This window comes from Rana temporaria, chromosome 3 (genome assembly GCF_905171775.1).
Source record: "Rana temporaria chromosome 3, aRanTem1.1, whole genome shotgun sequence".
Lineage (NCBI taxonomy): Eukaryota > Metazoa > Chordata > Amphibia > Anura > Ranidae > Rana > Rana temporaria.
Genome location: NC_053491.1, coordinates 456,100,326 through 456,127,473, shown reverse-complemented (window position 1 = coordinate 456,127,473; position 27,148 = coordinate 456,100,326). Strand labels below are relative to the sequence as shown.

At 42.8% G+C, this 27,148-nt stretch overlaps 1 protein-coding gene across 1 annotated transcript; it reads right to left on the bottom strand.

Moving 5' to 3' along the window:
• Positions 1–50: 50 nt before the first annotated feature.
• Positions 51–27,148, bottom strand: LOC120933464 (mucin-2-like). Its single transcript, XM_040346694.1, has 9 exons — positions 27,032–27,148; positions 24,409–25,680; positions 19,471–19,572; positions 15,275–15,396; positions 11,544–11,602; positions 8,518–8,657; positions 5,697–5,759; positions 5,451–5,616; positions 51–1,560 (listed from the first exon to the last, which is right to left on the bottom strand). The coding sequence occupies exons 1-9, from the start codon at positions 27,075–27,077 to the stop codon at positions 1,356–1,358; spliced, it is 2,175 nt and encodes a 724-aa protein (XP_040202628.1). The 5' UTR covers positions 27,078–27,148; the 3' UTR covers positions 51–1,355.

Here is a 27,148-nt window from a genome sequence, read left to right as displayed (position 1 = left end):
TTTTGCCGGTGGATTTTGGCAGTTTTCCCATTGGAAAAACTGCGAGGGAGCATACACACGGCCGAGATTCACGGGCAAAAGCTCTCCTCGCAGTTTTGGCGTCCGAAAACCCAGCCGTGTGTCAAGACATCAAGTTCTTGACTAGGCATTGTAAACGGGAAGCCGGGAACTTCAACCTGCCTACATGTAGTTCTACAGAGGGACAGTGAATGACAAGAGAGGTGAAGTTGCTATATCCTGTGCTTAGTAACTTCCTACATATCTACATACTCTTGTAACACAGCCAAGAGCTAACTTACCCTATCTCTTTATTCAATATATGGTCATTCATTTGGGAACTTGTTGTAGGTGCTGCTCCTCCTGTCCTCTCCTGCCCTCTGGCAGGCGTCACCAGTGTGGTTTCTTGTAAGCCCACAGGGTTGGGCTCCTTCCCCTTGTGTGTGGGGTGGCGGGCGATGACACGATCCCCTGGATTGCTCCACGGTTTCCTGACATTCCTGGCCATGCAACTGTCTACTCCATTTTTAAGGGGTAACTATTTCGCCATGCCATACTTGTATTGTGATGTATAATTATATGTTTTGAATATTTGAAGTTATTTTATGTGTCTCTTAGAGTCAACGATCCCCCTGAAGATGACCACCCTATGGTCGAAACGCGTCAGGATTACATACCTACATACATATGCTATGCAATCTTGTTTTACATTTTGCATGTATGGTAATATTGGAATATGCAGGAATTCATCTGGCCAGACCGTTTTACATGTTTTATTCATTGTAACTTAACTGTGACATTTGACAACTCTCCAATAAATATGTTTTATACCATTTTTCGACAAACAATTCTTCGATCACATTCATATTGCTGTCCAAAGCCCCACTGGGGAAAATTTTCTTTATCAACTTCCTACATATCCTTCCTTCAATACAGGAGACAGTAATGATGTGAAAGTCAGCAGGAGGAACCAGTGTGAGCTGCTGAGGAACCCAGGAGATCCATTTCTTAGGGGACTTCAGAGGAAACAGTTTTTGAAGCAGGAAAGGTAAGTATTTAAGTATTTATACTTTTTCTTTACATGTACATGTTGCCTATAGAACTTTAGAATGGTGAAAGGGTCACTTTAAGCTTAGAGTTCCATCATCACCAGCAGATGTGTTCCAGGATCACCAGGCTACAGCCAAACAGGAGTGCAGGAAACTGATGGAGTGCATAAATGTGTGGATGAAAGCTGAACTGGTCAACAGATGGTAGACTATGATCCCTTTATATACCTCAGGGTGGTTTAACTTTCATTTATTTCAATTGGAGTGTGCCCTTTAAGCAGCCTTGTATGTGTTTCATCCTTTGTGCCCTTAAATGATTGTTGTGACATACAGACCATCAAACGGAGAGGATATTGATGGTGGCCTCTTAATTAAGTAGATGTAGATTCCTAAGATGATGGAAACGATGAACAAGATCCCTATGGTGACTCCACTGCCTATGAATAAGCCAAGCTTGGAGATCCTCCCCGTGCATGCTGAAGATGTGTATATGTAGAGGTCTGTCCTGGAACATCTATGGGATGAGACAATCACTTGTATAATACCGATAATCACATAATTAGGAACAAAACCAATTTTGATAGAGATGGCTGTAGGAATTTTAGCAAGTTTGTGAATTGCTCTTGTAGGGCAAAGCAACAGATTTACTTTAACCATTTGCCGTTGTTTACCCACTCGCTTTTTAAAACAAGCTCTACAGCTGCCCAATCCCTTTTACAATCCCTTTTACAATCCCTTTTACAATAAGCTTCAAACTTTTTCCTAATAACCCTCAGCAGTTTCAAAAGTGGGATCCCATGGAATGCTTTCCACCAGTAGAAGGTAGAAGGTAGTAGGTAGTAGGTAGTAGAAGGTAGTAGAAGGTCTTTCTGTTCGGGATGCCCACTGACCCTTGAAAATGCCATAACTGAACTGGTAAGTAGTCTTTGGACCAGGGTCACCAGTTAACTGAACCAATTAGGTCTGTCTGCCAAATTAACCAGCACTTCCTGTTAAATCCCCGGTTCAGAGCACAACTGGATTTGCTGCTTCTTCTGTCTCCCGCAAAATTGTTTTGTGCAGACCAGAAGGATATTTAGTGATGTGCCAAGATGGACAGTGGCCATCATATTCAATACATGATACAGGATTTCCAAACCACTATTGGGGGGGGGGGGGTACTAAAACTGGAGCAAATAAAATGTGTAGAAGCTTTGCATTGCAACTAATCAGCTTCCTTCTTCAGCTTTATCAGTTAAGCTTTGAAAATAAGCTTTGAAAGTTAGAAACTTACTGTTTGCTATGCACAGGTACTCCAGATTCTGTCAGCTCTAGTATTACTAAATACCCCATTATGGATTTTTAAAAGAAAGAGCACAACAGAAATGGCTTCTAAGGCCCCGTACACACGACCGAGTTTCTCGGCAGAATTCAGCCAGAAACTCGATCGGAGCTGAATTCTGCCGAGAAACCCAGCCGTGTGTACACTTTCAGCCGAGGAAGCCGACGAGTTCCTCGTCGAGCCAAATAGAGAACATGTTCTCTATTTCCTCGTTGTTCAATGAGGAAAGTTGGCTCGCCGAGATCCTCGGCGGCTTCACACAGAACTCGATGAGCAAAACGATGAGTTTTGCCCGTCGAGTTCCTCGGACGTGTGTACGGGGCCTAACACTCTGCCTCTAATTAAAATCTGCAGTGGAGGGAGGAACAGGTGGGGGGAGGGGTCACCACCCTAAAACATTCATGGTGTATAAAAATCAGTTTGAGTTATTGAGCTATATAAACAAAAATGTTCATTACAGAAGCTAAGAAGAGAAGTGCATGGAAATCATACAAAAAGGTCTGCTCTGCTCTCTTCCCCCTCCCTCCCTGCCTGTCAGCTCCTGTGTCTGTGCAAGCCATCTCCGCCCCCCCCCCCACCTCCTCCCGCCAATATAAGTACTAAAGTAAAATTAAAAATATGCCACTTCAGGCCGGTCACGTGACTTCTGGCTGCTCTCCTACTCTGATAAAGGTCTACAACGGGAGGGGCTGAGCGGCCAGAACATCGGTCACGTGACCTACCTGACTGACGTCAGAGGGAGATCTCAGCCTCTCCCACTGTAGCCTGTGGATCGGAGTAGGAGAGTGGCCGGGAGTCACGTGAGCATTCTAAAGATCTCTGAAAAAAGGTACTTAGAGACTTAAGCAGTGCATTATGGCAGGATACAAGAGAGCAGCTGGTAGTGAATTTCATTTTTAAGGTTACAAGCACTTTAAGGTTTGACATGTTGGGCATCTATTTACTCGGTTCAACCTCAGCTTTTATGTTTTGAAACTACCACTATTTTATTCTCTAGCGCAGACTTTCTCAACCTTTTCAACATGGAGGAACCCTTGAAACAACTTTCCGGAACCCCTGCTAAATATTACTATACCTACAACTCACGATACTCTATGTGTAATGGTCAGTGGGATCAGGGCCGTCTTAATAGCATCATGGGCCCCTGAGCAAAGTAATGCTCTGGGGCCCCCACAATGATGACAGGGAAGGTAAACAGACATCAAGTAGGTAAGAGGCAGACTGCCTCCCCTGTGTATCTACCACTCTCAGTGCTATCATGGGGCCCCCAATTTTGGAGGAGCGTTGGGCACAAGGACCAGCTGCTTTGGCAGTGCCCAGGTGTGCCCTCTCATTAAGACAGCCCTGAGTGGGATGATTGCTCCTTACGGTCATTGGGAAGAATTACCCCCTTACAGACAGCTAAAATGTTCAATGATGTGAGTGGGCAGACATTTCTTATTGCTTAAGGAACCCCTAGCAACCTCTAGAGCAGTGGTCATCAACCCTGTCCTCAGGGCCCACTAACAGGCCAGGTTTTATGTATAACCTTGGGGAGATGCAGACTAGAATACTGCAATCACTGAGCAGCAAATTATATCACCTGTGATGTATTTCAGTTATCTTGCAAACTTGGCCTGTTAGTGGGCCCTGAGGATAGGGTTGATGATCACTGCTCTAGAGCATAGGTGTCAAACACAAGGCCCGCGGGCCGAATTTGGCCCTCCAGACCATTTCATGTGGCCCTCACACCGCTCCTGCAGCTGCAGGAGAGCTCCAGCCCTCCTCTGGTCCTCCTCCAGACCCTTACTTTCTGCTTTCCAGCAGCAGCATAATGAAAGAGGGGTGCACTGTGATGTAAGGGAGAGTGGGAGACTCAACTTCTGATAATGAAGTGGCTCTTGACATCTAATGTAAAGGGGAGGGGATGCGCTGGACATCTAATCTTACAGATATAACTGGCCATTTTGAGGGCAATCATAATTCTGATGTGGCCTACGATGAAATTGAGTTAGACACCCCTGCTCTAGAGGGACCCTGGTTGAGAAACCCTGCTCTAGCGTGTCTGCTTTCAGAAAATATATAGGCCCAGATTCACAAAGACTTACGACAGCGTATCTCCAGATACGCCATCGTAAGTCCAAATGGCCGCCGTCGTATCTATGCGCCTGATTCATAGAATCAGTTACGCATAGATTTGGCCAAGATACGAGCGGCGTAAGTCTCCTACGCCGTCGTATCTTGGATTGCAATAATTACGCTGGCCGCTAGGTAGCGCTTCCTTGATTTCCGCGTTGAATATGTAAATGAGCAAGATACGCCGATTCACGAACGTATGTACGCCCGTCGCAATTAGTTACGCTGTTTACGTAAGACATACGCCGGCGTAAAGATAAAGCATGTCTCTAGGTGGTGCAGCACATGCAAAGTATGGACGTCGGAACAAGCGTATCTTTTTACGTCGTTTGCGTAAGTCGTACGCGAATAGGGCTGTGCGTAAGTTACGTTCACGTCACAGGCATTGAGCCGACGTATCTTTGGGCGTAAATACGACGTGATACTGGGCATGCGCGCGCATGCACCGTTCGTTCGGCCATGCATCTACATGGGGTCAAGCCTCATTTAAATACAACACGCCCCCTACCAGCCTACTTTGAATTACGCGCGCTTACGCCGGCCCATTTACGCTACGCCGCTGTAACTTAGGACGCAAGTGCTTTGTCAATACAGCACTTGCCTCTCTATGTTGCGGCGGCGTAGCGTAAATACGATACGCTACGCCCGCGCAATGTAGTGCGGCCGTACATGAATCTAGGCCATAATGTTTTGGGGTTTTATGTAATCTTCACTCCTGTTTTAACCCTGAATGTAATGAAGAAATGTAATAGGAGAACAGGTCCAGGATAGGTAAAGGTAGTGTCCATGACCCTTGGGAGCCATTTAAAGCCCACTGCCTCCATGAAAGGCAGCAAAAAAAAAAAGAAAACCTAAATTGAGCCCAATGATTCCAATGCATTTCTCTGAAATGGCAATGGTACAGAACCTGTCATTTTCAGTCTATATGTCATAGTTTCCTTCTAATAACAGGAAATCAAAATACTCACAAGCACTGTGGGCCAGAGTTGCCCCATATCTGGCAGGTGCCATCATTACAGTTATGGTACACGGGTGAGGATGGATGGCAGTGAGATACACAGGCCAGACTACCGGCAGAGAACATAGGTGTATAAAACTCTTTGCTACCTTCCGGAACCAGATGCATACAAAGTTCTGTAGACACAAAAGAGCAGTGTTACACCCTAGTGCCTGATATTAACACTGGAACTGTATAGTAGCGATAAATCACATACCTTCCACACTTGGTGGTGGGATGGATGTATACCTGATACTGTTTCCATCCACACAGAAGGGATCTGTGAAAAAGAGAAAAGGTTGATAGTGACTAACATTGGCCCTGGAGTGTAGCTGCTGGGTTGTAGAAGGGACAACATATGTTGGTTCCATGAGGTCAGTAGGGCCCGGTCATGGCTGCTTCCTTCTTCATTCCTAGGCCACCTGGGAACTCGGAAACAGTGTTTTTAATTCATGACAAGTAGGAGTTATTTTCCTACTTGAAATACTAACATGATTTGGTTATGCCAAAATATGCCAATTTCCCATAAGCCCTATGAGGCTTTTAGTTACCCTGTCACATCAGTCCCTGCCCTCAAGAGGCTTATAATATAAGGTCTCTATGGGGTCAATTCACTAAGAGTTAAATAACAGCTAATAAAATGCGGTAAAATGCCGCATGTGGTAACAATTGTGCATGTGTTCAATTCACTTTGAGTTAAATGCCAAATTCGATATTTGTTCGATTTAGCTGTGAGGCCTCGTACACACGACCGAGAATCTCGTCGTAAATCAAATGTTGTTTTTTCTCGACGAGTTTCTTGTCAGGCTTGTCGAGAATCTTGTCAAGCTTTCTTTGCGTACACACTGTCAAGACAAAATCTCGTCGTTCTCAAACGCGGTGACGTACAACACGTACGACGGCACTATAAAGGGAAAGTTTGATTCCACTGGCGCAACCCTTGGGGCTGCTTTTGCTAATCTCGTGTTACTGCGTGTGAAGTAAAAGTTTGGTGAGAGACGATTCGCGCTTTTCAGTCTGTTACAGCGTGACGAATGTGCTATCTCCATTACGAACGCTACTTTTACCGAAGGTGCGCTCCCGTCTCATACTTTATTCTGAGCATGCGCGGGTTTCTAAGCATACACACGAACGCGTTTCTCGTAAACCAGCCGGACGAGGAACACGACGAGGAAATTGAGACTCCCGACGAGAAAAATTTGTTCTCTTTTTTCTCGTCGAGATCCACGACAGTTTTCTCGACGAAAAACATACACACGACCGTTTTCCTTGGCAAAAAAGCTCTGCCAGCATTTTTCTTGATGGATTTTGTCGAGGAAAACGGTCGTGTGTACGAGGCCATAGGCCTTTAGTAGAGCCCCCCACTGCCCCAAGCACCCCCCCCCCCCCCCATGTTGAGGGAATGTGGCCTAGTATGGTCTCCCTCATCTCCCATCTTTCCTGGTAGGGTCTGGTATGGATTTTGGAGGGGACCCCACACCATTTTTTTACATTTTTGGCTTGGGGTTCCCTTTAAAATGCATACCAGACCCAAAGGGCCTGGTATGCATTAGGGAAGGGACCCCACATTTTTTCCCCCCTCAGTTTTAACTGTCAGCTTTTTTTAACATTAATTTCCTTTAAAATCTATACCAGACCTAAGGGACCCCACATTTTTTTTCTTTTTCCTGTTGGTTCTCCTTAAAATCCATACCAGACCTGAAGGGCCTGGTATGCATTAGGGGAGGGACCACACGCTGTTTTTTTTCGTCAGTTTTAACTGTCAACTTTTTCTTTTACATTCAGCTGTCAGTGGGGAACCCGCTGACAGCTGATCAGTCATCGATTATTAAGGACACGGCGGCCGGCTTCCCTGCATGCTCCTTAGCAACCAGCTATTTGTCAACAAGCAACGTTGGGGTCCCCTCGACCATACTCTGTTTTTTGACAAATACCGCAGGTGATACCACTACCGACACCCTGGTGGTAAATATTGCATGTTCTTTTACTCTCTGGTTCATTTGTGAATTGGAATGAAGAGTTTTTAAAGTGATATTTACCGGCACATTTTTTCTGGTAAATACTGCATAATCATTTTATATATATTTTTATGAATTGGACTTAATTTACCACATGCAATAATTTATGCAAATGAGTAACATGATACCCTTATTGCATGCCTTACAGCTTAGTGAATTGACCCCTAGCTCACATGTTTAAATACACATGCTAGTGCCAATGTAGACAGGAACCAATTAAAGGCTACGTCCAACCATCATCATTGAATATGTCTTAAGCTGGCCATGCATGGATCGAAATGAGATCCATGTACAGCCAGCAGTTCCTGTACCTGTTAATGAGAAGTTGATCAATAGACTTGGCTTGTTGGGAAATTCTCACTTGATCAGTTCATGCAGCCAATATGCTGCAGTGCTGATCAGTATATTCTGATGGCGGGGGAGTCCTGCTGTCAAAATACAATGACACAGCAGGGAGGATTCCCTCATCCACATCGAATGTTTGGATAGGGGAATTGGGTTAGTTTTTTTTTGTTCGATTTGCTGGCTGAACAAAAAAAAAACCTCACCCACGTATGGCCAGCTTTAGGGACCTTATAGTGACCCTGTCACTTGGAAAAACAAAGCCCAGCCTGTAACAGAACACAAAGGAGCCTATTTATTAAAGTGGTAGTAAACGTCATGCTTTTTTTTTTTTGCGCAAACGCATATACGTGAAAATGCGCAAAAATACATACGGTGTTTCCCCAAAATAAGACTTACCCTGAAAATAAGACCTAGCATTATTTTCCAGGAGGGCCGCAATATAAGCCCTACCCCCGAAAATAAGCCCTACTGTGTCTTTTGTTGCCAAAATTAATATAAGACGTTGGGCTTATTTTCGGGGAAACACAGTAAAAAAACATCTGAAAAAGTAGATGCTCAAACAGGAGTATCATGTAAAAGAGGCCTAAAGAAGAAACAAAAAACAAAAAAAAAAATGAGCATAACACTGCCACCTACTGATAAAGAGATGAATTGTCACGCCGGTGTAACACTTACTGGCTGTAGATGTGCAGTTAGAGAGTTCCAATAGATGTATCACCATTTCAAGTACCCGGTTGTACTGCTGTGTAATGTTCAGATCAGGCTTGTATTCTATTTCCACAAAGATTTCATGACTTACAATGACGCTGCCCTCCCTGTCACAGAAAAAGTAATTTGTCATGACCGTGATATTCATTGGAAAGATTGGTTAGCAGAGTGTCTGAGTTTTCCTAACAGAGTTAGTGCCCTGTAATCAAGCCTTTGCAAAAATAAGTAATGGAGTCTCACCTCCTACGGTTGTACGTTCTTAAAAATGCGCCTTGCCTGACCTAAACCATTTATAAGATAACAAACATGGCTGAAGTGCAGGGACCTAACTGTATAAGTGAAATGTAACTGTAGATCTATGTGGGTAGAATAGTGTGGCTAACACGTTGGGATCTATTTATAAAAAACTAGCTGTAAAATGCCCCCAGCCACCGCAAAGCATGGATTTCCTATGCGTTAGCTCCATCTAGTGGCCATAATGCAGTATTTTTCTGAAATACCACAATCAAAAAAGTACCACATTATGTTCACTGTTCTGTTTCACATGCCATTTATGCACTCATTTTGATTCTTATACCCATTCTGTCCAGGCAGTAAGGCCTCCTGCTGACTTAACACTTCCACAGGCAGCTTAATTCTTTAATAAGACACAGAAGTTGAACCCAACAAAATTTTACTTTGATTGTTACTAAACTCAGGACCCTGCATTCACTATAAAAATCTGGACAAAGTGTTGTATATGGAGAACCAACATGGGTATACCATTGTTGGTTCTCCATATACAACTCTTTGTCCAGATTTTTGGCTTTACTTACTTCCAGTTGTGGAGGTTTCCCCTTCTATTGAGACAAATTGGTTTAAACCGTGACATGGATTTTGCAGCTTGGATAAGAGCTCCAATTTTTAGACACAATGCAGGGGATTAACCCCTTAGGTTCCACAGTGAGTATAACAAGCATGCTTTACTGCATATACAGACTGATTTTACTGTTGTGGGTTTTGTAGCATTATTAGCTATTGCAGTGCACATGATGTGTTTTTCCAGTCTTTTAAAGTGTAAACAGACAATGACTTCCCTAAGCCCTGTGTCTGCAAATAACTAACATTGACTGGGGAACATGGAAGAAACAGGGAGGGTCTAACACTAGATCTGAACTAACTAGCACTAAACAGGTGGGGAGGGTAGAGGGACAAACCAAAACCACATAATAAACAAATTGTAGAATCCCAAAACCACCACTAGATGTCAGCACACTTCTTAACAATAATATCCTGATGTAGTTCAAAACAGCACATACAAGTGGGACAGAACAACCACTAGATGTAGCTGATGATCAGAACAACCACTAGATGGAGCTGACGATCAGAACAACCACTGGATGGAGCTGACGATCAGAACAACCACTGGATGGAGCTGGCGATCAGAACAACCACTGGATGGAGCTGGCGATCAGAACAACCACTAGATGGGGCTGGCAATCAGAACAACCACTAGATGGAGCTGGCGATCAGAACAACCACTAGATGGAGCTGGCGATCAGAACAACCACTAGATGGAGCTGACAATCAGAACAACCACTAGATAGAGCTGACGATCAGAACAACCACTAGGTAGAGCTGGCAAACAGAACAACCACTAGATGGAGCTGACGGTCACAGGAAATATTAAAAATGCATTAAGGTGAAAAAACAAATGGCAGTGACCGCCCCCCCCCCCATTTTACTTACCTGAGCCCTGTAATTTCCCACAGCGGGGACGCGCTGTTCCTTTGCACGGGGGTTCTCGGCTCTTGATTGGATAGACTGATAGCAGCGCAGCCATTGGCTCCCGCTGCTGTCAATCAAATCCAATGACGCGGGCAGCGGGGGGCGGGCCCGAGTCATACATTTGCCCAAGGCCCGCTACAAGACCAAAGGAGAACAAAGATTTTCAGTCCAAGGACCTCGACTGTGGAACGCATTACCAACCAATATCCGAACGGAAGTGAATCACCAGGCCTTTAGGAAAAAACTCAAAACCCATCTCTTCTGAAGGCTAAATAAAAGGAAATGGATACCAAGCGCCTTGAGGCGATTCAGTTCGCATTTGTAGCGCTATATAAGTTATTCACTCACTCATGGCTGCCGAATGATGGACTCGGGAGCCCGCTTGCAAGGTAACCCCCAAGGGGGGCAACGCTTCTCCTAGGGGGTTATCTAATGCAGAGAGGAGCCGCGAGAGCTGCCAAGGGACCCCAGAAGACGGTGTTCGGGGCCACTCTGTGCAATACTAACTGCACAGTGGAGGTAAGTACCGTGTTTCCCCGAAAATAAGCCCGGGTCTTATATTAATTTTGGCAACAAAAGACACAGTAGGACTTATTTTCGGGGTAGGTCTTACCATGTAATATGCGGTCTTCTCTCCCCCTCTCCCTCCCTGCCTGTCAGGAATCCCCAGTATGAACTGAGTTAAAATGCTTGTAAAATCCTATAATCCACTCTAATACAGTAGTATATAATGTACAATGTGTACGTTTCTGTAATATAATTGTGCCAAATACATTTGTTATAGCGCCGCTCTGCGCTTCTGTTACCTGCCGGAGCTCTTTTCACCGCAATTATATTACAGAAACACACACATTGTACATTATATACTACTGTAATAGAGTGGATTATAGGATTTTACAAACATTTTTAACTAGGGCTTATTTTCGGGGGGTAGGTCTTATATTGCAGCCCTCCTGGAAAATAACGCTAGGTCTTATTTTCAGGGTAGGCCTTATTTTTGGGGAAACAGGGTATGACATGTTTGTTATTTTTTATAATCAAAGCTTTAAAATCACTTTAAGGGGATCATTTGCTGAGGTATTCCCAGTGTTAATTTATTTATGAATAGATTATTATAATTTTCTGCTAGGAAGATCGGAATTTCCCAGTTGTTCTGACAATTCACTTTTATTGTAGTGTACCGCAAGCCTCTGCTAATCATCCATGTTTTATTATTGCAAACACACCTGATTCCTTGAATGCCAACACCTTTATAGCCAGGAATGGTATAATAGACTGAGCTCATCTGAAGAGAGAAGAAAATTAATCATATCACCGAATAGGTATGAATAGAATTTCTAGGCAGAGCTTATCGTATAACAGCCATAAACCATAAAAATAGCTCTTATCTGTCACTGCATTTTGTTGCTGTAACATAAAAGCTAAAGTAACTCATACATAATGAAATAAGTTGTGATGAGAATCTTGACTGCCGATCTTTCTGGCTTGTATTAACCCCTTAGCGCTGGCTGCTGCTGGTTCTTTAAGGGGTTTGCTATGCTGGGGGCAGGGCTTCATGGCCATATGACTGCTGTGATTGGCTGTCACGACGGTCACATGATGGGAAAGAGGCCCATGATCCAAGGAGCAGCTTCAGACTTTCCTTGAGTCGCCGGTCACTGTGTCGGGAGTGTGCAAGGTGCATGCTCTCGGCACAGCACTGTCAGCGCTATTGTACGCAAATATGCGGCTGCTCGGTGCCAAGCCTTAGCCATCCGTTGTGTGTGCTGGGCGCCAAGAGGTTAAACCCAGCCAATAATATTCCCTAAACCACTTAACACCTACCCGCCTGGCCTATAACAAAATGTCAGCCGGGCGGTGGCTTTATCATCCTGACTGGACGTCATATGACGTCCTGTCAGAAAGCGCTGAACAGCGGTGCGATCTGTCACTGGCTGTGTCCAGCAGACACAGCTAACGACTGATCAGTGTACAGGCTCGCTGCGGGTATCATGTGATTGCTGTGACCAATCAGCAGGTCACATGAAAGTTGTAAACATTGGATGGCTTCCTATCATGCTATCCATTGTGTACAATTGTGTTGCTAGCTTTGATTGGTCAATGTGATTACGTGGTACAGACAGGGCCAATCACAGCCCATCTGTACCATGTAATTAGCTTTGACCAATCATAGCAAGCTAAAATGCTGTTTTTTATTTTCCTTGCATGACCCACTCAGATCTACAGTGACTTTAAGTTCAAAATCCTGATCACTTTCCCAGAGTAGTGCAATGTTACAATGGTAAAAGTATATTTCTCTGGTCACAGTGTGTTTAAAAAAAAAATTGTAAAAAAAAAAGATAGAAAAAATAATAAAAAAAAAGGGCCAGATCCTCAAAAGAGATACGGCGGAGTAACTGCTGTTACTCCGTCGTATCCCTGGTCCTAACTATGGAACTGATCCACAGACTCAGTTTCCCATAGTTAGGACGAAGATCCGACATGTGTAATTGAATTACACTGTCGGATCTTAAGGATGCAATTCTAGGCCGGCCGCTAGGTGGCGAGGCCATTGCGGCCGGCGTAGAATATGCAAATGAGCAGTTACGGCGATCCACGAACGCTCCGACGGGCCCGTCGCTCTAAATCTACGTCGTTTACGTTGAGTTCCGCCGCGTAAAACTAGGGCTAAGCCCTAGTTGTCTTAAGCCATGTTAAGTATGGCCGTCGTTCCCGCGTCAAATTTTAAATTCTACGTCGTTTGCGTAAGACGTCCGTGAATGGTGCTGGACGCCATTTACGTTAACGTCTAAGCAAATGACGTCGGAGCGACGTCAGTTAGCGCAATGCACGTCGGGTAATTTACCCGACGGAGCATGCGCAGTACGTCCGGCGCGGGAGCGCGCCTAATTTAAATGGGACTCGCCCATTTGAATAGGAACACCTTGCGCCGGACGGATTTAAGTTACAGCGCCGCAAAATTCCAGGTAAGTGCTTTGTGGATCGGCACCTAACTTGGGAATTTTGCGGCGGAGTAACTTAAATCCGAAAAGTTACGTTGCGCCGCGGCTTTGTGGATAACCCCCAAAGTGATTACTTTTTCGTACTGTCACCAGTCAGTGTCCCAGATCACAGCCACACCGGTTACATGATGATGCTGTACTGCACTAGTGACAGTATGTAAAAAAAAAAAAAAATGTCAATCTTTTTTTAAATTTCTTAATTTTCCAAAACATTATGACAAAAAATAACAACTTCAAAAAACTCTCCATGCCTCTTACTAAATACCTTGGACTGTACTTTCCAAAAAGGGGTCATTTGGGGGTATTTGTACTGTCCTGACAGTTTAGGGCTTCAAGAAATGAGATTTACCTAAGAAATGTAGCAGAATAAATTGTAGGCTAAATGTATTTATTTGCAATAAAGAAACGAAGAAAAACAAGTTTAATAAATAAAATACATATTTAAATTTATTTAGCAAAAAAAAAAAAAAAACAGTGGCAATTAAATACCGCCAAAAGAAAGCTCTAGTTATGTGAACAAAATTCTGCAAATTTTATTTGGGTACAGCGTGGCATGACTGCGCAATTGTGATTCAAAGTGTGACAGTGCTGAAAGCTGAAAATTGGCCTGGGCAGGAAGGGGTAAAAGTGCCCGGTATTAAAGTGATTAAAGACCGGAATGTTAAACCCCTTCCCTGCCCAGGCCATATTTCAGCTTTCAGTGCTGTCACGCTTTGAATGACAATTACTCAGCCATGCCATGCTGCACCCAAATAAATTTAATATAATGATTTTGGGACAAATAGAGCTTTCTTTTGCTGGTGTTTAATCACCATTGGGTCTTTAGTTTTTTATTTTACAACAAAGAAAAAAATCATTGACAGCTCTAACGAGCAGGGCTCTCTGATTCCAATTTTTTTTTTAAAGTGTATTGTATTTGTACTGTCTACCCTCATGTTGTAAAGTGCTGCGTAAACTGTCTGCGCTATATAAATCCTGTATAATAATAATTTAAATAAAAAGTTTCTTAGTTTTTGCTATAACATTTTTAAATAAATGATCTTTCTTCTTTCTTCATAACTTTAAGCCAAAATGTATTCTGCTACATTTCTTTGATAAACATAACCCAACATAACCCAAAGCTGTGTATATTTTTTACTTTCTGCAAAAGTTATAGAGTCTACAGTCTATGGTATATATATTTGAAAATGTATCAATTCTAAAGTACTAATGGCCTATCTTATTTTTTGAGGCCCTAAAATGCCAGGACAGTACAAATACCCCCCAAATTACTTTTTGGAACGTAGACAATCCAAGGTTTTTAGTAAGAGGCACGGCAAGTTTTTCAAAGTTGTTTTTTGTATTTTGTCAAAATATTTTGGTAAATAAAGAAAGTAAATCAATTTTTTTTTTAGTTCACAGAGTTTTCATTTTAACATTATTTCTTACACACATCATAGACATACTTAAAATTACACCCCAAAACACATTTTCATACTCCTCCCGAGTATGGGGAAAGCCTAGCCACATAGAGAGGCCCAAAATCCAAGGAGCACCTTTGGGTTTTCTAGTATGGGGATGCCATATGTATAAGACTTTTTCACAGCCTCTACACATAGAGAGGCCCACAATCCAAGGAGAACCTTCAGGCTTTCTAGGAACATAAAATACACATCTCATTTCCTGACTACCTATGACATTTTTGGAGGCCCTGGAGCACCAGGACAGTAGAAACACCCACACAATGACCACATTTTAGAAAGAAAATGACCCAAGGTATTTTACAGAGACATTTAAATATTTCATGTCAAGCCATAGATTTTTAGAAAATGAAGAAAGGAAATGAAAATGTATCTTTTAATTTTTTTACACACAGCTGTCAATTAATAGGACATTTCTTACATTTTGACGGGTGTTTTAATTCATCTCCACTCTATCCAAAACTAAAAAACCTTTTTTAGCAAAAGATAACTTACCTCCAATTTGAAATCTGATTCAAAATGTTTAAATTCCTCACTTGTTGTATCCATCAGATTCTCTGTGAAATTTAAGTTGGTGAACCTAACTTCTACATTCACCTGGGCTGGAATGCTAGTTCCTAAGAGAACAGAATGTTAAATGGCTTTAATTGATTAACACTGACACCAAGTACGCATGCGCATGGAAGCCGCCAGTCACGGCACGCCCTCCTATAGAGACGGCACGATCGCCGTTTCTAAAGTGTGCCTGCGTTGTTGTCTACAGCGCATGCGCCATAGACATGGGCGCCCATCATTATTGTAAAAGTTTAGGACAGGTATATGCAATTAGCGGACATCCAGCTGTTGCAGAACTACAAATCCCATGAGGCATAGCAAGACTCTGACAGCCACAACCATGACACCCAAAGGCAGAGGCATGATGGAACTTGTAGTTTTACAACAGCTGGAGGTCCGCTAATTGCATATCCCTGGTTTAGGAGTATTTCGAGCACCTACAGGTAAGCCGTAATCTAGGCATACCTGTAGGTAAAAGTTTAAAATAATCACATTTGATGCACAATCAAATATCCTCTTTTTGACACTCTACAAAGACCACTTATATATTTGTATTATACTGAGTTCCCCAATTTACAGGTAATAGGTTGTGGTCAACGCATTGATGGTAAGCCCATTGATCTCAGCATAGTGGTCACAATTATTTTAAGACATCGTATGATTACTGCAATCTAAGGTTACTCTCATTTCCACAGGGAAAAGGTTATTGATTTACTTCTATAAGGGTCTAAAGTGTAGAGAGGTCCAGGATATAGTGTTGTCCTTGTCCCGTCACAAGATGGTAGTGTTGGAGGAGGCCTTCTCTTTTCCTAACCGGAATGACTTATAGTGTGATGGTGCTGGACCCATAGAAGGGAGGCTTGGTTCTGATTGATATACAATGGAGTGCACTTTTCTTCAAAGGAGCTGATAGGTAATGGAGGTATAGGCGCTGATTTACTAAAACTGAAGAGTCCAAATTCTGATTCAGCTCTGCAAAGAAGCCAATCAGCTTCCATTTTTCTTTTGTGAAAGCTTAATTGAAGAAGATTTGGACTCCTGTGATGAAATAAATATACTTGGAATCCTAGACCTTTGGTGTCAAACTTTTGTTCTCCCTTCACCTTCTAGGACTTTAGTGGTGTCTGTATTTATGGATAATGTGAGATTTACCATTACTTCCTTAACCCCTTCACGCCGACCGTACGCAAATTTGCGTTCATGGCTTGAAGGGGTTATATCAGGATGATTCCTGCAGCTGCAGGCATCACCCTGGTACCATTTTTTGAAGTGAGTGGCTCTTTAGTGATAAAAACTGATGTGGCTAAAAGTCGCTCAGCTGTTATCCTAAAGGAGCGCAAGGGGACATCCCTCCCGCCGCCTTCCGCCGCTCTTCCCGGGCCTCCCGTCCCACCGGGAGACCCGAGCCACCAGCTGGTGCATCCACTGGCTAGGCTGGGACCTGAACAAAAGGCGGATTCGGCTCTGATCGGGTCTCTGATGTAAAATCCAGGAAGCAAAGTCACAACCTCACTTCCTGTTTACTCAGCTGCCAATGGCGCAGATGTTAAAAAAAGCACAGTATTCAGAATCGCCAATTTTGCTCATCTGAACACTTTTCAGTGAAAATAAGGGACCGGGGGTCTTTTAGGTGTTCACATTCCTTGTGACAGCAATAAAAGTGATCAGATTAATTAAAATAAAATAAATAATAAAAAAAAGTTTTTAAAGCGCCCACGTCCCTGCGTGCTGGCGCAGCAAAAAAAAAACAAAAAACGAATAAGTAAGTCATGCCCGCAAATGTAAACAGTGTTCAAATCACACATGTGAGGTATCACCATGATCGTCAGAATGAGAGCAATAATTCTAGTACCATACCTTCTCTGTAACTCTAACCTGGTAACCGTCACATTTTTTTAAAGTGTCGCCTATGGAGATTTTTAGGTACCGTAGTTTGTTGCCATTCCGCGAGTTTGTGCAATTTCAAAGTATGACATGTTATTTAATTAGTCGGCGTAACATAATCTTTCACATTATACAAAAAATTGGGCTAACTTTACTGTTTGTTTGTTTTTTTTAATTTATGAAAGTGTATATATATATATATATATATATATATATATATATATATATAATGTTTGGGGGTCCTAAGTAATTTTCTAGCAAAAAATACTGATTTTAACTTGTAAGCAACAAATTTCAACATTAGGCTTAGGCGTGAAAGGGTTGAGAAGGGTCAGACAGAAGGAGAAGAAAAATCCCTTTTCGGGGAACACATGTGGGGTATGGGCAATTAAACCCTGGATCTTGCTGGCATCTCCTACACAGTTCCTGTGTAATAAGTGATCTTTGCACATGTATTATTTAAGCATACAGCAATAATGCAGCCTATGGGTGGTTAGGATGTAAGCAGCTATTGCCATGTAACATCCTCCAGTGATAGGATACAAATAGCCATACCTCCCAACTTTTGGAGATGGGAATGAGGGACACCTATCAGCAAAATATGCAGGCATAGGACACACCCCTTGCCACTCCCACTTAAAGGAGAATTGTACAGAAAAACAAAATTGGTTAAACCCACAAGGGCTTTTTTATACCACTACTATTCCTTTATATTGGCTTTTGGAATTTACAAATGCAGCAATTTAGAATTTGGATGAAAAGTTTAGCACTGAAAAACACTTTTGATAGATAAATAGTGCATTTTATATACAACTATATAGATCAGACCAAAATGAGGGACGGATGAGGAGGAAAGAAGGACAGAGGGCCTTTGTTCCAAATCAGGGACAATTGGGAGCTATGGATAGCTATGGCTGCCTATTGTCCTCCTATGCAGGCCTGGCCCAGGACATTGTGTTACCTGGGTCCAAGAATAAAATGCTGCCCCCCCCAAAAACAAATCGATATTGTGATAATTACATTTTAATTAATCAGGATTTACATGCAACAGCACCTTGTCTATATGATGGGGCACTGTAGTTGCACTGATGGCACACAGGATCGTGCCAGCTCACGCTGCTGCTGTGTTTCTCTCTCCTCTCCTAGCACCGCAGCATCGCGAGATGAACCGGAAATGACACTGCTTTGATTACAAGTGATCACTCCGTCATTGGATGCAGTGATCAAGTGGTAAAAGGCCGCTGCCAATGGCCCTTTATCCTGATCCGTGATGTTCTGAGTCCTGCATGTAGCCTGGTATTGTTCACTCGTCCCCTCTCTTTCCTGATCTGCCTGCTGCATGCTTGTATAACGTTCTGGTATGGATTTTGGGGGCCTATAAAAAAAAATTAGGTGTGGGGTTCCCCTCAAATCCATACTAGACCTAAGGGGCTGTTTTTTTTTTGCCTGATGGCTCATCAGTTGGTAAGGACGTGGCAGCCGGCTTCCTGGCCCTCTCCTTAGCTACCAGATATACACAGTGTATTAAAGTGGGAACCCCCAATCCCCCGGAAAATTCATAAAAAATGCAACACTTGTGCTTTGCGTTTCTGGTGCGGCTCCATTGAAGTCTATTACACAACCCTTTCCAAAAACACACCGGCTGAAAAATGCATAGATGTGAACGTGTACTAGGGTTGCACCGATACTACTATCAGTATCGGTGCCGATACTGAGTATTTGCACAAGTATCCGTACCCTGAAAATAAGACCTAGCATTATTTTCCAGGAGGGCTGCAATATAAACCCTACCCTGAAAATAAGCCCTAGATTAAAATGCTTGTAAAATCCTATAATCCACTCTATTACAGTAGTATATAATGTACAATGTGTGTGTTTCTGTAATATAATTGTGGGGAAGAGAGCTCCGGCGGATAACAGAAGTGCACAGCAACGCTATAACAAAGGTATTTGGCACAGGTTTATTACAGAAACACACACATTGTACATTATATAATACTGTAATAGAGTGGATTATAGGATTTTACAAGCATTTTAACTCAGTTCACACTGGGGATTCCTGTCAGGCAGGGAGAGAGAGGAGGAGAGAAGACGGCACATTACATGGTAAGACCTACACCGAAAATAAGCCCTACTGTGTCTTTTGTTGCCAAAATTAATATATGACCCGGGCTTACTTTCGGGGAAACACGGTAGTAATGCAGACAAATTCCCACACATTTCTTTTGCATACAAAGACCACTAAGACTTACCTATTATAATCATATCTGAGACAAACTCACAAAAAATCCCAAAGAAATTTTCCTGGCAGATACATTTGATCCCATCATAGTAGCCACCATTTTGACATTGTACTAAGTAAAAAAAACAAAACAAAAAAAAACACAAATGACTTATGTATCATGGTTAAAGTAGATTTAAGCTCTAAATAGATAATATTTAGTGTATCAGAAACAATTGCCACATACAACATATTTTTAAATCATAAAGTATTGCCTTTAGTATTTTTGCTCCAATTTGCATTTCAGTGCTGCTGTGCTGATGTGTTCAAGACTCTTCCAGACGTTTCCTGTCTACATGCACTTGCTCCAGCATTAGCTACACATCATTGATCTGGCTCCCTGATAGTGACAGTGGTAAAGCGTTACAGGACAATGTATTTTGGTATGCAGAAATCAGCATGGATTAATGAAGAATCGTTCTTGCCAAACCAATCTATTAACCTTCTATGAGTTGCCATGTAGAAAAAGAAAGGCCCGTAGACGTGGTGTATCTGGTTTTGGCAAAAGCATTTGACCGAGTTCCCCATAAACGTTTACTGTACAAAATAAGGTCCGTTGGCATGGACCATAGGGTGAGTACATGAATTGAAAACTGTCTACAAGGGCGAGTTCAGAGGGTGGTGATAAATGGGGAGTACTCGAAATGGTCCGGGGTGGGAAGTCGGGTCCCCCGTGGTTCTGTACTGGGACCAATCCTATTTAATTTATTTATAAACGACTTGGAGGATGGGATAAACAGTTCAATCTCTGTATTTGTGGACAATACTAAGCTAAGCAGGGCATTAAACTGGAGGTTCACCCTATAAAACATTTCTAACACTATACTATATCCAGCCCAGTTCTGCAAAAAAAATGACACTGACCTTTTTTTTCCCCCTGTAGATATCGTTTAGCCATAGAATTCACAGCGGCTTCCGGGTAGGGAATCCCGCGGGAGTGGGCGTTCCTAGTGACATGCCAATTGATTGAAATGCTAAACAACGGCGCACACAGCGCGTCACGACTTCCCGAAAGAAGCTCGGGTCGGCTCGGCTCTATTCGGCGCCGGTGGAAAATGAAAAAGGACCTGGGGGTCCTAGTTGGGTGACCACATTTCCAACCCCCCCCTTCCCAAAAATCAGCTTGTGCTGTAACGAATCACAGCACAGTGATTAAATGATAAAGAAGTGGGATTTATGATGTCTCCAATCACAAGCAGGGGGTGGGGACTGTGCTCCTCCAGGCATTCCCGGCCAGGACAAGTACCGTCAGTGAGTAAAGCCGTGATGTGGCGGCCTTTTTTGGGGGCATCAGATTGGCCCGGGGGTGGCTGTGTCAGTTTCATTCCGGGACACTGTATTGTCCTGGAATGAAGGTGCCCGGAACAGACCTGCAAAATGCGGAACTGTCCCGGCAATCCGGAAAACGTGGTCATCCTAGGTCCTAGTAGATGATAGCAGCAGATTGGCATTGTTGAGCCTAACAAAGCAAACAGAATATTGGCATGTATTAAAAAGGGGATTAACTTCAGAGATAAAATGATAATTCTCCCGCTCTACAAGACTCTGGTACGGCTGCACCTGGAGTATGCCGTCCAATTCTGGGCACCAGTCCTCAGGGAGGATGTGCTGGAACTGGAGAGAATCCAGAGAAGGGCAACAAAACTAATAAAGGGACCTGAGGATCTTAGTTATAAAGAAAGGTTACGAGCACTGAACTTATTCTCTCTGCAGAAAAGACGCTTATGAGGGGACATGATTTTAATGTACAAATATCTTACTGGTGACCCCACAATAGGGATAAAGCTTTTTTGCAAAAGGAAATTTAATAAAACACGCATCCATTCTCTAAAATTAGAAGAAAAGCGGTTTAGCCTTAAACTGCGTAGAGGGTTCTTTACTGTAATTCCGCGTACACACGATCGGTTATTTATCCATCGGTGAAAAAACTAGGAACTCGTTTAAAAATTATCTGATGGTTAAAAAAATGATAGAAAAAAACGATCGTCTGTGGGCACGTCCATCGGTTAAAAATCCACGCATGCTCAGAATCAAGTCGACGCACACTCGGAAGCATTGAACTTAATTTTTTTCAGCACGTCATAGTGTTTTACGTCACCGCGTTCTGACACGATCGTTTTTTTAACTGATGGTGTGCAGGCAAGACTGATGAAAGTCAGCTTCATCGGATATCTGATGAAAAAATGCATCAGACCGTTTTCATCGGATGAGCCGATCGTGTGTACAGGGCATTAGAGTGGTAAGGATGTGGAAGGTTAGCATTAAATAAACATGGGAAATAATCAGATACAGATCATCACTTATAAACTTTGGGCCAGATCCAGAGAGAATTGGATACGCTACGCCGCCGTACCCTACCTGGCGGAATTTCGAATCCTCAACGATTTCGCGCCGTAAGTTACGGCGGCGTAGTGTATTTCTGGCGGTGGAATTCAAATCGGCGACCAGGGGGCGGGTTTCATTTAAATGAAGCGCGTCACCGCGCCGAATGAACTGCGCATGCGTCGTCCAGAAATTTCCCGCCATGCTTTGCGCGAAATGATGTCGCAACGACGTCATTTTTTTAACTTAGACGTGAGTTATATTCATCCCTATTCACGGACGACTTACGCAAAAAAAAAAAAATCAAATTTCGATGCGGGAACGACGGCCATACTTAACATGGCAAGTCTATCTATACGCCGCAAAATACCAGCTTTAACTATACGCAGGAAAAAGCAGACTACAGACGACGTTAGAAAATGCGACGGCCGCGCGTACGTTCGTGGATCGTCGTAAATCGCTAATTTGCATATCCGACGCGGAAAACGACGCAAACTCCACCCAGCGGGCGCCGAAGTATTGCATCTAAGATCCGAAGGCGTACAAAGCCGTACGCCTGTCGGATCTTACCCAAATGCCGTTGTATCTTGGTTTGAGGATTAAAACTAAAGATATGACGCGGGAAATTTGAAAGTACGCCGGCGCATCAGTAGATACGCCGGCGTACTTGCTCTGTGAACCGGGCCTTTAATGCTAAACCATGAGTATAGCTATTTGTTGCCAGACCTTTTTGCAAATTACTTAAAACCCTGTAAATAGTATACAGTATAAATATTTGAAAGCATTGGGCCTGTAAGCTAGAAAGATGGTGGCTATAATCCTTCTGTCATACTGTATATGAGAAAAATGTTTTTCAAACCTATAATTTCAGTTAAAATACAATAAAGTTAATTTTAGTGCACATAATCTTATCTGTTTTTGTAAAATATGTTAAAAATAGACTTTTGAATATATTATATTATGTCAAGCCTAAAAGTTACATGTATCATCGAAATTGCAAAAAATTTTGATACCCATCTTTGCAGCTGACCAGGATATTTTTTAGCTTACCGTATTTATCGGCGTATAACACGCACTTTTTTCCCTTTAAAATCAGGGGAAAATTGTGGGTGCTTGTTATACGCCGATTCCCTCTGTCTCTGAGCGCCGCCGACATAGACCGAGCTGAGCCAAGTGTACTGTGTACTCGGCTAGGCTCGGCTACACTCCGCTCGCAGTCACGCCCTGTCCCGCCTCCTAGCTTTTATGTCCCGCCATTGGACTGCTGTGGTGTCCGTCATACGAGCCGGGCCAAGGGGCGGGACTGGGCAGGACTGCGAGAGGAGCCGAATACACAGGAAATCCAGCTCTGTATAGCTCGGCTGAGGCGCTAAATTTAAAAATACATAATGCTGCAATTTTGGGCAAGGTGCAGATGGACACTTATAAGGCTGGATGGACTCTCTGCAAGGCTGCTGATGAATGCTGGGCAAGACAGCAGATGGACACTGATAAGGTTGCGTTGATTGGCATTTAAAATGTAAGTATTTTTCCTTAAACTTCCCTCCTAAACATTTTTTTCCTTAAACTTCCCTTCTAAGCTTGGGGTGCGTGTTATATGCGGTATACGGTATATTACATAACTGGCTGTTAAATTTTAACACATTTTAGTTTCTCTTAAAGTGGAGTTCCACCCATAAATATAACATTACATCAGTAGTTTTAAAAAAAATTCATTAGTCCTTTAAGAATTTTTTTTTTTTTTTAGATGCCTTCAAAGTGTTGTTGCTAGGCAGAATAGTTAATCTTCCCTCTTCCTGCACCTAGGTGCTTAAGCTTCCTAACCTACATCGCACAGACTCCTGGGAATGTAGTGGGTGTAACTTTCCAGGAGTCTGTGCACTCCCCATTATCGAAGAATCATGAGACTTGGACAGTACAGGTGCTGAAACCTGATCTGAAACCTATTAAACTGCTTGTGCAGCACTGAGCATGTGTGAGATCTGCAAGGCTGAAATCCAGGAAGTCATACAGTCTGGCTTCATGATGCCCACACTTAAGATGGCCCCAGTCAATTTCTATTTTATAAAGTGTCTAAATGCTGTAACAACCTAACAAAACGGACCTTAGTTTACAGACTAACTTTACTAGAATACATTAAGCTTGTGTATTACAGGGGTATTTATATTTAAAAAGTGAAATTGTGGCCGGAACTCCGCTTTAAAACATATTTAAAAGAACAGGCTTCCAAAAATTGTTTTTTTCTGTATAGGTGTAATCTGGTGGGCCTAAACACTTTTGGCTTCTTGTACCTCTAGGATGCCCTCCCCACCCTAGTTCCTTGCTCTCCTTCTGCCCACTAAGTTTTGAGCAATATCACCAATCTTTAACTAATCTCACTGCTCATGTTGACTTATCCGTGATAAAAAATACAAAAGGAAAGTGTGACTCCATTGTAATTGTTATTACAAATGTTCAGGCAGAGAAGGGAGAAAAGGATGCCTGAGAAACACAAGAAGCCATATGGATGATACCTCTCCATCGTGTTCCTAAACATGTAAAAAAAAATTGAGTGAAAAAACTCTTCATATGTGAAAGAACCCCTTACCTGGTTCTGGATTCCAAGTTGTACTTGTGGTGGTGGAAGTAGTTATTACTGTAGTTGTATCTATTCTGGCCGTGGTAGTGGGTGTAGTGGTTGTGAACATTGGGGTAGTAGTGGGTGCAGTGGTTGTGAACATTGTGGTAGCAGAGGGTGTAGTGGTTGTGAACATTGGGGTAGTAGTGGGTGTAGTGGTTGTGAACATTGTGGTAGCAGAGGGTGTAGTGGTTGTGACCATTGTGTTGGTAGTTGGTGTAGTGGTTGTGACCATTGTAATGGTAGTTGGTGTAGTGGCTGTTAACATTGTGTTGGTCCTGAGTGTAGTGGTTGTAAACATTGTGTTGGTCCTGGGTGTAGTGGTTGTGAACATTGTGTTGGTCGTGGGTGTAGTGCTTGTGAACATTGTGGTGATCGTGGGTGCAGTGGTTGTGAACATTGCGGTAGTAGTGGGTGTAGTGGTTGTGAACATTGTGGTAGTAGTGGGTGCCCTGGTTGTGAACATTGGGGTAGTAGGGGGTGCAGTGGTTGTGAACATTGTGGTAGTAATGGGTGCAGTGGTTGTGAACATTGTGGTAGTAATGGGTGCAGTGGTTGTGAACATTGGGGTAGTAGTGGGTGCAGTGGTTGTGAACATTGTGGTAGTAATGGGTGCAGTGGTTGTGAACATTGCAGTGGTAGTGGGTGCAGTGGTTGTGAACATTGCAGTGGTAGTGGGTGCAGTGGTTGTGAACATTGTGTTGGTAGTGGGTGCAGTGGTTGTGAACTTTGCAGTGGTAGTGGGTGCAGTGGTTGTGAACATTGCGTTGGTAGTGGGTGCAGTTGTTGTGAACATTGAGGTGGTAGTGGGTGTGAACATTACGTTGGTAGTGGGTGCAGTGGTTGTGAACATTGTGATAGTAGTAGGAGGTGCTGTGGTTGTAAACATTGTGGTGGCAGTTGGTGTAGTGGTTGTGAACATTGTGGTGGCAGTTGGTGTAGTGGTTGTGAACATTATGGTGGCAGTTGGTGTAGTGTTTGTGAACATTGTGGTGGTAGTAGATGGTGCTGTGGTTGGGAACATTGTGGTGGTAGGGGGTGTAGTGGTGGTGAAAGTGGTACTAGTAGTTGGAGGTGTTGTAAGTTTTGTGGTGGTGGAAAGTTCTGTAGTTGAAAGTGTGGGTATAATAGATGTAGTGGTGATTTCTGTGGCTGTTAGGAATGCCATCTGGGCTTTGCAATCTGGTGAAGAGGAATTTACTTGCATTGTACCACATGAAGTGCCTGCTCCCCCTGCAGATGCTGGAAGAGAAAATAGATATGATTAATTATACAATATGCAGTAAATACTGACACTAACCAATCAAGATTAGAAATGAGGATGTAATGTCAAATATGGTCATTTAGCATTTAGCGCCATAGTAAAATGACGTCCTGTGTTGGAAGTGGAATACCGGGGTTATGGCTGCACCAATATGCCATAACCCCGATATTGGTTTTTTTTCAGCTGGCTAAAAGTGATCCCAGTGGCTGATTAGCTGCTTGATCACTTTTTTGGTTCCCCCCCACCCCTCCCGCCACTTTCCTGTGATTCTCAGGCTTACCTGGATGATCGGTAGTGGAACTGATCCTACAGTTGCAACGGCTGACCACAGAGATTGGCTGAGGACAGGTGGCCTTAGCTAAACTCTATGGTTTAAAAGGACACAAGCAACGTCATGACATCACTTCCAGTTCCAGTCCGATGTAAACAATTAATAATTTTTATAGCAAAGCATTAGATCAATAATTTTGATCTAAAGCTTTCCATTGTAGAGGAGAAATGTGGGGTCATATGAACCCCAAATGTCTTCACAAAGAGGACCCTTCATGCTGTATTGTTATCGAAAGGGATGTTTACATAAAGAGCCCAGCCCCCCTGTTTGCACGCAGTGGCAAAGGCATACATAGGTCATGCCCACATATGTAAACAGTGTTTGCACCACACATGTGAGGTATTGTCACAAACGTTGGAGCAAGATCAATCTTCCTCTAGCACTAGACCTTCTCTGTAACTCTAAACTGGTAACTTGTGGACATTTTTAAAACGTTGCCTATGGAGATTTTAAGTACTGTAGTTTGGTGCCAATCCACGAGCGTGCCCAATTTTAAAGCATGAAATGTTGGGTATCTATTTACTCGGAGTGACATCATCTTACAAAATTACATAATATACAAAAAATATACATATACTGCATATAAAAAGGTTTACAAATCAATACACTTGTTATTCTCCTTTCTTCTGTTAATATTTAATAAAATCTTATTACAAAAAAAAAGAAGAAAAAAAAAAACAGATACCAAACCACTCTAGTTTCCCCACAATGCTCAGCATTAACTAATGCTCTTTGCATTAACTTAGTTATGCACATAAGTTCATTTTAGTTTTCCTGCAAATATTGCGTTTCCTATATCTGTGGTAGGAATGCTTTAGCTCCATTTACCAACATTTGTCTGGGCTAAAGCATTTTTAGTTGAGAGGCCACAAAAGGTACTTATTTGGATCATTCCTGAATTAGCCAATGTAATATTACACATATGATTAAAATGATATTTAGAAATGCAATGTCATAACTCTATGAACTGACCCCATTTTGGCTAACTGGCCACTTACCTGCTGCTAGAATAAGTAGATAGAGGATAGCAGTGTTGAGCACCATTTTCCCATCACTTGCTCCGCTCACGCAGGAATCTTCTGTAGTTTTCAGTCACCCAGAATGTGTTCTCCAAA

Excerpts from the sequence above, each read along its gene's own strand:
- LOC120933464 (XM_040346694.1), bottom strand. The coding sequence starts at position 27,077 with ATGGTGCTCAACACTGCTATCCTCTATCTACTTATTCTAGCAGCAG. Across the intron at positions 19,573-24,408 it reads AACTTGGAATCCAGAACCAG|TACAATGTCAAAATGGTGGC; the intron begins GTAAGGGGTTCT and ends TTTTTTACTTAG. Across the intron at positions 1,561-5,450 it reads AACTCTGGCCCACAGTGCTT|ATGTTCCAGGACAGACCTCT; the intron begins GTGAGTATTTTG and ends CTCATCCCATAG.